The following is a 15,399-nucleotide window of genomic DNA, read 5'->3' on the forward strand; positions in this document are numbered from 1 at the left end:
TCCCCATGGTAGAGTCTGATGTTTAAAGAACCCCATATGGATTGAATGCACAGCAAGGGCGGATACAGTTCACAAGGCTGCACTGGGTAATTACAATTTGCTAAGAAGGTGGATCCTAAACAGAAAGGTCCATAAGCTAGATTGAGATAATCACGTTACAATTAGTGAAATTTCTTCCTTGGTACACAATTAATTACTTCATTAGTAGGAAAGTTCCCAGAGGTGGATCTTAAACAGAAAGGTCCATTAGCTACATTGTGATAATCATGTCAAATTAGTGAAATTTCTTCCTTGGTGCAAAATAAATTATTTAGTAGGAAAGGTCCCAGAAGGTGGATCTGAAAGAGAAAAGTCCATTAGTTACATTGTGATAATCACATCACAATTAGTGAAATTTCTTCCTTGGCACACAATAAATTACTTAGTAGGAGGGTTCCCCACTTGTAGGTTTATGGGGGTATAATTGACAAATCAAAATGGAATATATAAAAACATCACGTTGTACACAAATATAATTCCATTTTTATTTGTCGATTAGATCTCAATACATCTAGAGCAGAAGAGAATTCCCTATCTCTACAGCAGCCCATGAAAGAGAGAGGGGCTCCGTGTTTTAACTTGGATCTGTTATTGGAAAGGGGTCCCAGTCCAGACCCCAAGAGAGGGTTCTCGGATCTCAGACAAGAAAGAACTCAGGGCGAGTCCACGGAGTGAAATGAAAGCAAGTTTATTAAGAAAGTCAAGGACTAAGGCCGGGCGCAGTGGCTCACGCCTGTAATCCCAGCACTTTGGGAGGCCGAGACGGGCGGATCACGAGGTCAGGAGATCGAGACCATCCTGGCTAACACGGTGAAACCCCGTCTCTACTAAAAAATACAAAAAACTAGCCGGGCGAGGTGGCGGGCGCCTATAGTCCCAGCTACTCGGGAGGCTGAGGCAGGAGAATGGCGTGAACCTGGGAGGCGGAGCTTGCAGTGAGCCGAGATCCGGCCACTGCACTCCAGCCTAGGTGACAGAGCGAGACTCCGTCTCAAAAAAAAAAAAAAAAAAAAAGAAAGAAAGTCAAGGACTATGGCTGCTCCACAGGCAGAGCAGTCCAGAGGGCTGTCGGTCGGCTATTTTTGTGGTTATTTCTCGATCATATGCTAAACAAGGGGTGGACTGTTCATGAGTTTTCCAGGAAAGGGCAGGGGATTTCCCTGGAACTGAGAGTTCCTCCCTTTTTTTAGCTTCTAGAAGTTGCTATGGCATCTGTAAGCCGCCTTGGTGGTGGTGGGAGTGTCTTTTAGCATGCAAAGGCATTATAATTAGCAAATAATGTGCAGTGAGGACAACCAGAAGTCACTATTGTTGCCATCTTGGTTTTGGCAGGTTTTGGCTGGCTTCTTTATTGCATCTCTCTTTTTTTTTTTTAATCAGCGGGGTCTTTGTGATCTGTATGTTGTAACCTGTCTCATCCTGTGACTTAGAAAGTCTTAACCCCCTGGGAATGCAGTCCAGCAGGTAGCAGCCTCAGTTTACCCAGCCCCGGTTCAAGATGGAGTCACTCTGGTTTGAAGGCCTCTGACAGATCCACCCAGAGACACCTTTCGGCTGTGCCAGGCCTCCACCAGGAAAGCTCCCATGATAATCAAAATTATGGCAGCCAGACCCAGTCGTATGAAGTTACCCAGGGTGTAGTTGCTTGACGTGGTACCTGGGGGAACTGAAAGAGAGAAGGGGATCAGCACTGACCCTCAGAGTGTATCCCTCCTTCTCAAATGGCCCCATCAAATCTGACTGTCATCACCCACTTAATGTTTTTGGTTTTGGGGTTTTTTTGAGACAGAATTTTGCTCTTGTTGCCCAGGCTGGAGTGCAATGGTGCAATCTCGGCTCACCGCAACCTCCGCCTCCCGGGTTCAAGCAATTCTCCTGCTTCAGCCTCCCAAGTAGCTGGGATTACAGGCATGTGCCACCAAGCCCAGCTAATTTTATATTTTTAGTAGAGACGGGGTTTTGCCATGTTGGTCAGGCTGGTCTCAAACTCCCAACCTCAGGTGATCCGCCCGCCTCAGCCTCCCAAAGTGCTGGGATTACAGGTGTGAGCCACCATACCCGGCCACCCACTTAATGTTTTCTAGCCAGTCGTCCACTGTACTTTAAAGTTTTAATTGAACTTTGTTTTTTCTTGAGATGGAGTTTTGCTCTTGTTGCCCAGACTAGAGTGCGGTGGCACAATCTCAGCTCACTGCAACCTCTGCCTCCCGGGTTCAAGCGATTCTCCTGCCTCAACCTCCCGAGTAGCTGGGATTACAGGCATGAGCCACCATGCCCGACTAATTTCTGTATTTTTAGTAGAGAGGGGGGTTTCTCCATGTTGGTTGGGCTGGTCTTGAACTCCTGACCTCAGGTGATCTGCCCACCCTGGCCTCCCAAAGTGCATGAGCCACCATGCCCAGCCATAATTGAACTCTTTAAAATTTTAATCCCTGAAAACAAAAGATGGAATCTTTGTTGTTGTTGTTTTTGAGACCAAGTCTCGCTCTGTTGCTCAGGCTGGAGTGCAGTGGCACAATCTTGGCTTACTGCAACCTCCACCTCCCGGGTTCAAGCAATTCTCCTGCCTCAGCCTCCTGAATAGCTGGGATTACAGGCACCTGTCACCACGCCTGGCTAATTTTGGTATTTTTAGTAGAGATGGGTTTTCTTCATGTTGGCCAAACTGATTTCGAACTCCTGGCCTTAAGTGATTCGCCGGCCTTGGCCTCCCAAAGTGCTGGGATGACAGGCATGAGCCACCGCACCTGGCCAAAACATGGAATCCTAATGAGTTGTAGTGGGAGTTCCTTTATCTTCCTTCCTTGACATTCACTCCACCTTAGCTCTCTTCCTTCGTTTATTTGCTCTTTATCCCATTTCCACCTTCCCACATTGCCTTTTCTCCTTCCCCATCCTTATATTAAGGAATAGTCTTGGGGGCAGCACATGAGACAGAAGGAGCTCCACAGAGCCCCGAATTCCATGGCTGGATCAGCATCCTTGCAGCACACACTGCTGTGCAGGCAGAGCACTTGAGAAAGTTTGAGTTGAGGCCGGGCACAGTGGCTCACACCTGTAATCCCAGCACTGTGGGAGGCTGAAGTGGGAGGATTGCTTGAGGCCAGGAGTTCGAGAGCAGCCTGGGTAACATAGCAAAACCCCATGTCTACTAAAAATACAAAATACGTAGCCAGGTGTGGTGGCGGGTGCCTGTAATCCCAGCTACTCCGGAGGCTGAGGCAGGAGAATCACTTGACCCGGGCCTGGGGTTGGGAGTTGGAGGCTGCAGTGAGCCCAGATTGTGCCACTACACTCCAGCTCAGGTGATAGAATGAGACTCCATCTCAAAGAAAAACAAACAAAACCCTAGCCTGCAGATTTTCAGGGAGGCTGATTTGAGTAATAATAAAACTCTGATTGGCCAGGTGCGGTGGCTCACACCTGTAATCCCAGCACTTTGGGAGGCCGAGGAGGGCAGATCACGAGGTCAGGAGTCGGAGACCAGCCTGGCCAATATGGTAAAACCCCATCTCTACTAAAAACATAAAAATTAGCTGGGCATGGTGGCGCGCATGTAGTCCCAGCTACTCGGGAGGCTGAGGCAGAAGAATCGCTTGAACCTGGGAGGCAGAGGTTTCAGTGAGCCGAGATCACGCCACTGCACTCCAGCCTGGGCGACAGAGTGAGACTCCATCTCAAAAAAAAAAAACAAAAACAAAACAAAACTCTGGTCTCCCGCTTACCGGACTCAATGTGTGTTGAACTCCTTCTTGCAATTCCTCTGTCCTGATGAATGGGCTTCATCCAGGCAGCCAGCAAAAGGAACTCGTTACAACAGTTACAATAGATGAAAAATAATTTAGAGTTGAGGAAGCAGAGTGCTAGCACCCAGTAAGGCAGAACTCTGGCAGGAAACAAGATACTTTCAGAAGAATTCTAGCAGTCGGCGTTAAAAGACATGGGTAGACCTCGCATCCGTGGCACAGAAGCAGGAGGCTGTGCAAACACCATGTTCTGAGGATGAGATAATTTTTTTAATTTGAAACTGGGTCTCACTATGTTGCCAAGGCTGGTCTCAAACTCCTGGGCTCAAGCAATCCTCCAGCCTCAGCCTTCCAAAGTGCTGGGATTACAGGCCTGAGCCACCACGCATGACTGAGAAAGAATTACTGAGAGTGAAATCATTAACACCAAGAAAAAAAAAAGAAAAAAGAAAAACACGCCAGGCACAGTGGTTCACACCTGCAATCCCAGCACTTTGGGAGGCCAAGGTGAGCGAATCACCTGAGGCCAGGGGTTCGAGACCAGCCTGGTCAACGTGGTGAGAACCCCATCTCTACTAAAAATACAAAAATTAGCTGGGCATGGTAATCCCAGCTACTCAGGAGGCTGAGGCAGGAGAATTGCTTAAACTCGGGAGGCAGAGGTTGCAGTGAGCTGAGATCGCACCACTGCACTCCAGCCTGGGCAACAGAGCGAGACTCTGTCTCAAAAACAAAATGAAACAAAGCAAAAAACCAAAACGCTAAGAGATGCAAAGAATGGTAGAAGGAATCTGGTGCTGGTGGATTCATAATTTTCAAAAACAGCCTAGAAATTATCCAAGGATGTAGTACAACAAAAAGGCAAAGGAGGGCCGGGCACGGTGGCTCACGCCTGTAATCCCAGCACTTTGGGAGGCCGAGGTGGGTAGATCATGATGTCAGGAGTTCAAGACCAGCCTGGTCAACATGGCAAAACATTCATCTCTACTAAAAATAGAAAAATAAGCCAGATGGGTCGTGCAGGCCTGTAATCCTAGCTACTCGGGAGGTTGAGGTAAGAGAATCACTTGAACCAGGAGGTGGAGGTGGCAGTGAGTCGAGATCGCACCATTGCACTCCATCCTGGCAACAGAGTGAGACGCCATTTCAAAAAAAAAAAAAAAAAAAAGGCAAAGGAGTAGAAATTGTAAAAGGGAAGTTTGTTTTTTTTTTTTTTTTGAGACAGAGCGTCACTTTATCACCCAGGTTGGAGTGCAGTGGCACGATCTTGGCTCACTGCAACCTCCGCCTCCCATGTTCAAGCAATTCTCCTGCCTCAGCCTCCCAAGGAGCTGGGCCCACAGGTTCATCCCGCCATACCTGGCTAATTTTTTATTTTTAGTAGAGACGGGGTTTCACCATGTTGGCCAGGCTCGTCTCGAATTCTTGACCTCAGGTGATCCGCCTGCCTCGGCCTCCCAAAGCACCGGGATTACAGGCGTGAGCCACCGCGCCGGGCCAGAAAGGGAAGATTTTTTTAAGAGCGATGATATTGCGAGTAATGAGGAAATGAGATTCACAGAAGAACAAAACAACCTCTGATTAAAAACAACACACACAGTTCTTCAAAATCATACACATCCTTACCTGTCACCAATATCTCAAGCCAATCACTGCGTTCTGAGGCCCAGAAGGGAGACTTTGCCTGGTAGTACACGCAGCTGTAGTTCCCAGCGTCGCCGGCTGTCACGTCCTCCAGGGAGAAGTCCGTCTCCTTCCCCGCTGGACTCCGCAGCTGGATGGCAGATGACGTCCCTGCCTTCAGTAGAGCAAACATGATAGGCAGAAACAGTTGGTCTGGCTGCCGGCACTGCAGAGTCACCCTTCCACCTGCGGTCACCGTACCCCTTTGGTGGGTTTGGAGGAAAGGTTTAGATAAATGTCCTGTAAGAGAAGTCAGGCTCTGAGGTCCTGGGGAGAAGTCTGGAATCCCCTACTCGCCCCTGTTCTCCTGGCCGGAGGCTCTCATGGAGTGTGGGAAATCAGAGACTTCTGATCTCTTCCACCTTCCTCCACTTTCTACTCCGACCCCAGGACAGAGATTCTCCCTCCTGCAAGACCTGTATAAGGCCGGGCGTGGTGGCTCACACCTGTAATCCCAGCACTGAGGTCGGGAGTTTGAGACCAGCCTGGCCAACATGGTGAAACCCTGTCTCTACTAAAAATACAAAAATTAGCCGGGCATGGTGGCACACACCTGTAATCCCAGCTACTCAGGAGGCTGAGGCAGGAGAATCAGTTGAGCCCAGGAGGCGGAGGTGGCAGTGAGTCAAGATGGCACCACTGCACTCCGGCCTGGGTGGCAGAGTATAAAACCAAGGTATGCAATTTCATTCCTGTCTCTCTCCCTCTCCCACCACCCCCAGCCACCCTGGAGGTGGGACCCCTTTTCTCCCTCTGCCCTCTGCTTCCTCCCTCATCCCCTGCCCCCCGTATGTCATCGGCAGGCACCCTATCCACACCTGTCACCAACAGCAGAAGGACGTCACTGCGCTGTGAAGGGATGTGGGGGAACGCTTTTCTGTAGTATTCGCAGGTGTACTCTCCAGCATTTCTGATTTTTAGATTATTGAGGTGAAATTTGGCCGGGCCCTCTGTCGAATCAAGGGGCTTCGGAGACTCCAGAATAATTCCTCCCTTCCTGAGAACAAAGCTCACGCCTCTCGTAGGCGTCCAGCATCGCAGCGTCACATTGCTGTTGGCAGGGACCACCGAGCTGGGCCAGGCACTGAGGGACGGCTTGGGCAGTGACCCTGGAAGGAAGCACAGCCCAGTGCTGGGCCTGACGCCCTTCCCTGCTCTCAGAAAGCCCTTTTTAAACTTTATTATTATTATTAGTTATTATTATTATTATTTCCTGCGCCCAACCAGGAAGCCTATTTTAAGAAGGGAAACGGGCCAGGCGCGGTGGCTCACGCCTGTAATCCCAACACTTTGGGAGGCCGAGGCGGGAAGATCACGAGGTCGTAAGATCGAGACCATCCTGGCCAACATGGTGAAACTCTGTATCTACTACAAATACAAAAATTAGCCGGGCGCGGTGGCGGGCGCCTGTAGTCCCAGCTACTCGGGAGGCTGAGGCAGGAGAATGGCGTGAACCCGGGAGGCGGAGCTTGCTGTAAGCTGAGATCGCACCACCACACTCCAGCCTGGCGAAAGAGTGAGACTCCGTCAAAAAAAAAAAAAAAAAAAAAAGAAGGGGAAGGGAACGGGAGGGAATTTGGGACAACGGGCCAAGGAGGGTGTGATTGAAGAAACACTCACCATCTCCCCTTGTGTCTCCTTGGCCCATGCACAATCCTGAAAGGCAATCCTCTGTGAGACAGAAGCCCCTGCCTAGAGCCACACCACCCCTACCCTGACCCCTGGAGACAGGCCCCAGAGTCTCCTGCTGAGTGCAGACCCTTGGAGGTCATGCGCTCAGGAGTTTTCATTCTCCCCACACTGGACTGTGGCTTCCGCTTGACTTCCAGCTCCCCCGTCGTTTCCCAGAGATTCTCCTTGACTGTCCTGTGCGGCTCTCACCTCCCCCTGTTCCAGGCCTTTCCTGGTTCCACATAATCCACACATCCTTCTATTCTCATCTTCTGTTTCAATACGGTACTCATTCTTACCATTTCTTACTTACTTTTTTTTTTTTCCCCGAGATAGAGTCTCGCTCTGTTGTCCAGGCTGGAGTAGAGTGACGCAATCTCGGCTCACTGCAACCTCCGCCTCTCCGGTTCAAGTGATTCTCCTGCCTCAGCTTCCCAAACAGCTGGGATCACAGGCATGTGTCACCACACCCGGCTGAGTTTTGTGTTATTAGTAGAGATGGGGTTTCACCATGTTAGCCCAGACTGGTCTCAAACTCCTGACCTCAGGTGATCCGCCCACCTCAGCCTCCCAAAGTGCCGGGACTACAGGCATGAGCCTTGCACCTGGCCTCTTCTTTTTATTTTTTAATTTTTTATTTTATTATTGTGTTTTGAGACAGGGTCTCTCTCTGTTGCCCAGGTTGGAGTACAGTGGCTCCATCATGGCTCACTGTAGCCTCCTGGGCTCAAGTGATCCTCCCACCTCAGCCTCCCGAGTAGCTGGAATCACAGGTGTGCGCCACCACACCTGGCTGATTTTTTAGTCTTTTGCAGAGACAGAGTCTCCCTATGTTGCCCAGGCTCATGATCTCTTTTCATCCCTTCATGACTCCAAACAGGACAAAATTTATTGTTTGGTGTCCTGTAACAAGCTTCAAAACATCCAAATGGTCATTCCAGAGAGGAGAAAGCATGCATTCATCCCTGTTCCACATACAGCTGCCTTTATTCTTCTTCCTTTGTAATTTTTTTTTTTTTTTATAGAGACAGGGCCAGGCTGGTTAAGAACTCTTGACCATGCCAGGCGCGGTGGCTCACGCCTGTAATCCCAGCACTTTGGGAGGCCCAGATGGGCGGGTCACCCCAGGTCAGGAGTTCGAGACCAGCCTGGCCAACATGGTGAAACACCATCTCTACTAAAAATACAAAACATTAGCCAGGTGTGGTGGCACAAACCTGTGATCCCAGCTACTCGGGAGGCTGAGGCAGGAGAATCGCTTGAACCCAGGAGGCAGAGGCTGCAGTGAGCCGAGATTGTGCCACTGCACTCCAGCCTGAGTGACAGAGTAGGACTTCATCTCAAAAAAAAAAACAAAAAAACTCCTGACTTCAGGTGACCCACCCACCTCGGCCTCCCAAAGTTCTAGGATTATAGGCGTGAGCCAGGACACCCAGCCTGAACTCAGTTGTTCTTAATCTTGGCTATGCCCTGGGCTCCCCTGGAGAGCTGGTAAAAGTTCAGTTCACAGAGCCAAGCACTGAAGCACTGAGTCAGAATGGCTTGCCACGGGGCTCCGGTGTCATTCCTTTTCAGAGTTCTAATACGAGAATGCGGCCAAGGTGGAGGACCACTGCTCTGAGTGAGCCCAGGCAAACATTTCTCAAGGCTACAACACAGATATTCAAAGTCAACTGGCGCTGGGCACGGTGGCTCATGCCTGTAATCCCAGCACTTTGGGAGGCTGAGGCGGGGGTGGATCACCTGAGGTCAGGAGTTTGAGAGCAGCCTGACCAACAAGGTGAAACCCCATCTCCACCAAAAATACAGAAATTAGCTGGGTGTGGTGGTGCACGCCTGTAATCCCAGCTACTCAGGAGGCTGAGGCAGGAGAATCGCTTGAACCCTGGAGGTGGAGGTTGCAGTGAGCCGAGATCACGCCATTGCACTCCAGCCTTGGTGACAGAGGTAGACTCTGTCTAAAAAAAAAAAAAAATCAATTGTCTTAATAATCCAGCAATCCCACCACTGGGTGTACACCCAAAACAAAGGAAGTCAGTATATGGATGAGATCTGTGCACTTCCTGTGTATTGCGGCCCTGTTCACAACAGCCAGGATTTGGAAGCAACCTACGGGTCCATCAATAGAAGAATGGATGAAGAGAAAGTGGCACATATACACAATGGAGTACTATTCAGCCCTAAAAAAGAATGCACTTCTAGGCTAGGCGCAGTGGCTCACACCTGTAATCCCAGCACTTTGGGAGGCCCAGGCGAGCGGCTCCTGAGGTCAGAAGTTTGAGATTAGCCTGGCCAATATGGTGAAACCCCATCTCTACAAAAAATACAAAAAATTAGCCAGGCGTGGTGAAGCACACCTGTAATCCCCACTACCTGGGAGGCTGAGGTGAGAGGATTGCTTGAGCCCAGGAGGTGAAGGTTGCAGTGATCTATGATCACGTCACTGCACTCCAGCCTGGGCGACAGAACAAGACTCTGGCTCAAAAAGAAAAGAAACCTGGGGTGCAGTGGCTCACACCTATAATCCCAGCACTCTGGGAGGCCGAGGCAGGTGGATCACAAGGTCAGGAATTCAAGACAAGCCTGGCCAACAGGGTGAAACCCTGTCTCTACTAAAAATACGAAAATTAGCCAGGTGTGGTGCCGGGCGCCTGTAGTTCCAGCTACTCGGGAGGCTGAAGCAGAGAATCACTTGAACCTGGGAGGCAGAGGTTGCAGTGAGCCAAGATCATGCCAGTGCACTCTAGCCTGGCAACACAGCGAGACTCAGTCTCAGAAAGAAAAAAAAAAAAAGAAGAGAAAAAACATAATATCAAGCCTGTTTATGAACATTATCATAATAATGACATTGCTCTAACTCAAAGAAAGTTAGTTAGGCCTGTGTCTCTGAGAGATTTCCTCTTTTTCCCCTGTATGAACAGTTTTATGTCTCAGTAGGAAGAAGGGGAAGTTACCAGGCGTTTGTGCTACTATTGCATCCATGAGCCAATGCATAAACTGACATTTCAAGTTTTGCAAAAGGAAATTGTGAACACTCAAAAGGTTCAAACATAAGTGTCCATCCATGGCATGATGGATAAACATAGTGTGCTCCATATATTCAACGGGATTTTTTCTTTTCTTTTTTTTTTTTCTGAGACAGAGTTTCGCTCTTGTTGTCCAGGCTGGAGTGCAATGGCGCGATCTTGGCTCACTGCAACCTCCGCCTCGCGGGTTCAAGTGATTCTCCTGCCTCAGCCTCCTGAGTAGCTGGGATTACAGGCATGCGCCAACACAGCCAGCTAATTTTGTGGGTTTTTTTGTTTTTTTTGTTTTTTTGTTTTTTTTTGAGACAGAGTCTTGCTCTCTCACCCAGGCTGGAGTGCAGTGGCATGATCTCCGCTCACTGCAAACTCCACCGCCTTCTGGGTTCACACCATTCTCCTGCCCCAGCCTCCCTAGAAACTGGGACTACAGGCGCCCACCACCACACCTGGCTAATTTTTTTGTGTGTTTTTAGTAGACACGGGGTTTCACCGTTTTTGCCAGGATGGTCTCGATTACAGGCGTGAGCCACCGCACGCGGCCTAATTTTGTATTTTTTAGTAGAGACAGGGTTTCTTTTTTTTTTTTTTTTTTTTTGAGACGGAGTCTCACTCTGTCGCCCAGGCTGGAGTGTAGTGGCCGGATCTCAGCTCACTGCAAGCTCCGCCTCCCGGGTTCGGGCCATTCTCCTGTCTCAGCCTCCTGAGTAGCTGGGACTACCGGCGCCCGCCACCTCGCCCGGCTAGTTTTTTGTATTTTTTAGTAGAGACGGGGTTTCACCGTGTTAGCCAGGATGGTCTCGATCTCCTGACCTAGTGATCCACCCGTCTCGGCCTCCCAAAGTGCTGGGATTACAGGCTTGAGCCACCGCGCCCGGCCGAGACAGGGTTTCACCATGTTGGTCAGGCTGGTCTCGAACTCCCCACCTCAGGTGATCAGCCCACCTCGGCCTCCCAAAGTGCTGGGATTACAGCTGTGAGCCACCGCGCCTGGCCTTTTCTTTTTTTCTTTTCTTTCTTTCTTTTTATTTTTGAGACAGGGTTTCACTCTGCTGCCCAGGCTGGAGTGCAATGATGTGATCCTAGTTCACTCCAGCCTCAACTCCCTGGGCTCAAGTGATCCTTCCACCTCGGCCTCCTGATTAGCTGGGACGACAGGTGCACACCACCATGCCCAGCTCATTTTTTTGTTTGTTTGTTTTTAATATTTATTTATTTAGAGATGGAGTTTCGCTCTTGTTGCCCAGGCTGGAGAGCAATGGCACGATCTCGGCTCACTGCAACCTCTGCCTCCCACATTCAAGCGATTCTCCTGCCTCAGCCTTCCAAGTAGCTGGGATTACAGGCGCCCGCCACCACGCCTGGCTAATTTTTGTATTTTTAGTAGAGATGGGGTTTCACCCTACAGGCTGGTCTCAAACTCCTTACATCAGGTCATTGCAAAAAGTGCTGGGATTACAGGCATGAGTCACCGTGCCCAGTCTCATTTTTGTATTTTTTGTAGAGACAGAGTTTTGCCATGTTTCCCAGACTAGTCTCGAGCTCCCGGGCTCAGGCGATCTGCCTGCCTCAGCCTCTCAATGTGCTGGGATTACAGGTGTGAGACACTGTGCCCGGCTTACAATGGGATTTTAGCCATAAAAAAGAAAGGAAATCTGACATATCCTACAATATAGATGTAACTCAAGGATATTATGCTGAGTAAAATAAGCCAGGCACAAAAGAACAAGTATTATATGATTCCACTCATACATCCTAGAATAAGCAAATTCATAGAGATAAAAATTAGAATGGGCTGGACACGATGGCTCACGCCTGTAATCCCAGCACTTTGGGAGGCCGAGGCAGGCAGATCACAAGGTCAGGAGTTTGAGACCAGCCTGGCCAACATGGTGAAACCCTGTCTCTACTTAAAAAAAAAAACTTAGCCAGGCGTGGTGGTAAGTGCTAGTGATCCCAGCTACTCGGGAGGCTGAGGTAGGAGAATTGCTTGAACCCAGGAGGCAGAGCTCGCAGTGAGCTGAGATTAGGCCACTCTACTCCAGCCTGGGTGACAAACCAAGACTCCATCTCGGGAAAAAAAAAAAAGAAAGAAAGAAAGAAAGAAATGAGAATGGAGGTAAACAGGGGCTGGGAGGACAGCGGCATTATTGGTTACAGGGCACAGAGTTCATGTCAGGAATGGTGATTGTTAATTTTACTTACCAGCTAGACCGGGCCACAGGATGCCGGGATATCTGGTGAAACATTATTTCTGGTGTGTCTGTGAGGGTGATTTTAGGGAGATCAGCATTTGGATCTAACGCTGAGTCGGGCAGGTTGCCTTCCTAATGGAGGTGGGCGTTCTGCTGAGGGCCAGGATGGGAGAAAAAGGTGGAAGTGCTAGCATGGTGGCTCATGCCTGTAATCCCAGCACTTTGGGAGGCCAAGGCAGAAGGGTTGCTTGAGGCCAGGATTTGGAGACCAGTCTGAGTAACATAATGAGATCCCATCTCTACACAAAATTTTAAAATTGCACGGGGCACTGTGGCTCACGCCTGTAATCCCAGCACTTTGGGAGGCCAAGGCAGAAGGGTTGCTTGAGGCCAGGATTTGGAGACCAGTCTGAGTAACATAATGAGATCCCATCTCTACACAAAATTTTAAAATTGCACGGGGCACTGTGGCTCACGCCTGTAATCCCAGCACTTTGGGAGGCCAAGGCAGAAGGGTTGCTTGAGGCCAGGATTTGGAGACCAGTCTGAGTAACATAATGAGATCCCATCTCTATAAAAAAAATTTAAAAATTGCACAGAGCAGTGTGGCTCTCGCCTGTAATCCCAGCACTTTGGGAGGCCGAGGCAGGCAGATCACCTGAGGTTGGAAGCCCGAGACCAGCCTGGCCAACATGATGGCCGGGTCTCTACTAAAAAGTACAAAACATCAGCCAGGTGTGTGGTGGGCACCTGTAATCCCAGCTACCCAGGAGGCTGAGGCAGGAGAATCGCTTGAACTCGGGAGGTGGAGGCTGCAGTGAGCCGAGATCACGCCATTGCACTCCAGTCTGGGTAACAAGAGTGAAACTCCGTATCATTTTGTTTGTTTACAAAAAAGTTTACATTAGCTGGGTGTAGTGGTGCACACCTGTAGCCCCAGCTATTTAGGAGGCTGAGGTGGGACAACTGCTTGAGCCAGGAAGGTGGACGCTGCAGTGAGCCGAGATCACGCCACTGCACTCCCAGCCTGGGCGACAGAGCAAGATCCTGTCTCGAAAAAAAAAAAATGTTTTTTTAAAGATAGAAGAAGGTTGAATTGTCTATCTCTGCCTAATTGTCTGAGCTGACATATTGGTCTTCTGCCCTTGAAGTGGAATTTATAACCACTGGCTTTCCTGGGTCTCCTGCTTACAGACGGCAGAATCTGGGTTTTCAACCTCTGTAACTGTGTGAGCCAATTCCTTAGAACAAGTTTCATTTCAGATCTAGATCTATATCTGCATTTATATATCTGTATCTATCACATATGTATACAGAGATGCATGTTGTATTGGTTCTGTCTCTCTGGACAATTGTAACTAATAGTGGGTGAAAAAAAATGTTTTGGTGGGGCATGGGGGACCTGTAATCCCAGCACTTTGAGAGGCAGAGGCAGGTGGATCACTTAAGCCCAGGAGTTTGAGTCTAGCCTGGGCAACATAGCAAGACCCTGTCTCTACAAAGAAAAAAATACCAAACTTAGCCAGGCATGGTAGCATGTGCTTATAACCCCACCTACTTAGCAGGGACTGAGGCAGAGGATTGCCTGAGCCCGGGGGAGTGAAGGCTGCAGTGAGCTGTGGTCATGCCACTGCATTCCAGCCTGGGTGACAGAGTGAGACCTTGTCTCAAGAAAAGGAAAGGGAAGGAAGAAAGGAAGGAAGGAGAGAGAGAGAGAGAAAAGAAAGAAAGAGAAAAAGAGAAAGAGAGAGAAAGGAAGGAAGGAGAAAGAGAGAGAGAAAGAAAAAGAAAGAAAAAAAGAAAGAAAAAGAAAGAAAGAAAGAGAAAGAAAGAAAGAAAGAAAGAAAGAAAGAAAGAAAGAAAGAAAGAAAGAAAGAAAGAAAGAAAGAAAGAAAAGAAAAAGGTTTTAGTATAGATAGTGGTGATGGTTACACAATAACCTCAATTTACTTTATAGTTATCTATTTGGCACTAAATTTTTATTTATGGTGTTAGGGTTTCTGGGCCAGGCACAGTGGCTCACGCCTGTAATCCCAGTACTTTGGGAGGCTGAGGCTGGCAGATCACCTGAGGTCAGGAGTTCGAGACCAGACTGGCCAACATGGTGAAACCCCATCTCTACTAAAAATACAAAAATTAACCAGGCATGGTGGCGCACCCCTTTAATCCAGTTACTCAGGAGGCTGAAGCAGGAGAATCTCTTGAACCCGGGAGGCGGGGGTTGCAGTGAGTTGAGATCACGCCATTGCACTCCAACCTGGGCAAGAAGAGTGAAACCCTGCCTCAAAAAAAAAAAAAAAAAAAGATAAGGTTTCTATTCTGAATACTTTTACTTACACACAAAAAGTCAGAGTTTATCCTGAGAAAAGGGGTAAGCCAATGAAGCCAGGTGGTGGAGGCATTCAGCAAAACTCACGAAGTTGAAACCAGAGGAGTTGAAGCTTGCAGAGCGCTTGTTTCCAGGGAGTGTCTGCAGTGCACTCAGCAGGACGTCTCACTCCTCCCGTGTTCTCAGTAAGCCAAAGTTGATGTTATTTTTTCCATCCCCAGCCCAACTATCCCACCAGTTCCATGATATTCTGCATTCCCAGTGGATAGCCCTGTGAGACTTACTGAAACAGAGGAGGGAAAGCAGCTTAGAGATCATGATGACTTCTCAGCCCTCCCAGGGTCCGTCTTGGGTTCTGCAGTCCGCAGATGGGAGAAGAGCTGGAGTCGTCTCTGCCTCTCTCCCACCCCGGAGTGGAAGCAGTAACAGCCTTGCCCTAGCCTTTCAGTTCCCCTCCCATATCCACATTCAGGAAACGTGTTGGCGTTGCTGATTGCAACATGCTCCTTACACACACCAGCGTTTGAGTATTTGACTCACAGGAAATGCTCCTCTGTCTCAGGCAGATTTCAGGCATCAAACAGGTAACCCCGAAAATGCTTCAGACTTGGCCCTGAAGGGTTCGTATTGAAGAGATGAAAGCACTTCACTCTTTTTTTTTTTTTTTTTTTGAGATGGAATCTGATTCTGTCACCTGGACTGGAGTCCAGTGG

The 15,399-nt window shown here is 49.0% G+C and overlaps 1 protein-coding gene across 1 annotated transcript; it reads right to left on the reverse strand.

Annotated features, from left to right (window-relative positions):
• Positions 1 to 1,398: 1,398 nt before the first annotated feature.
• On the reverse strand, positions 1,399 to 15,101 carry TARM1 (T cell-interacting, activating receptor on myeloid cells 1). Its single transcript, XM_005590275.5, is given in 6 exon segments — positions 1,399 to 1,567; positions 1,569 to 1,705; positions 5,412 to 5,708; positions 6,287 to 6,577; positions 7,089 to 7,124; positions 14,971 to 15,101. Coding segments are annotated over 6 exon segments (819 nt in total). The 5' UTR covers positions 15,005 to 15,101; the 3' UTR covers positions 1,399 to 1,543.
• Positions 15,102 to 15,399: the final 298 nt, after the last annotated feature.

Source organism: Macaca fascicularis, chromosome 19, assembly GCF_037993035.2.
Source record: "Macaca fascicularis isolate 582-1 chromosome 19, T2T-MFA8v1.1".
NCBI classification, from domain to species: domain Eukaryota; kingdom Metazoa; phylum Chordata; class Mammalia; order Primates; family Cercopithecidae; genus Macaca; species Macaca fascicularis.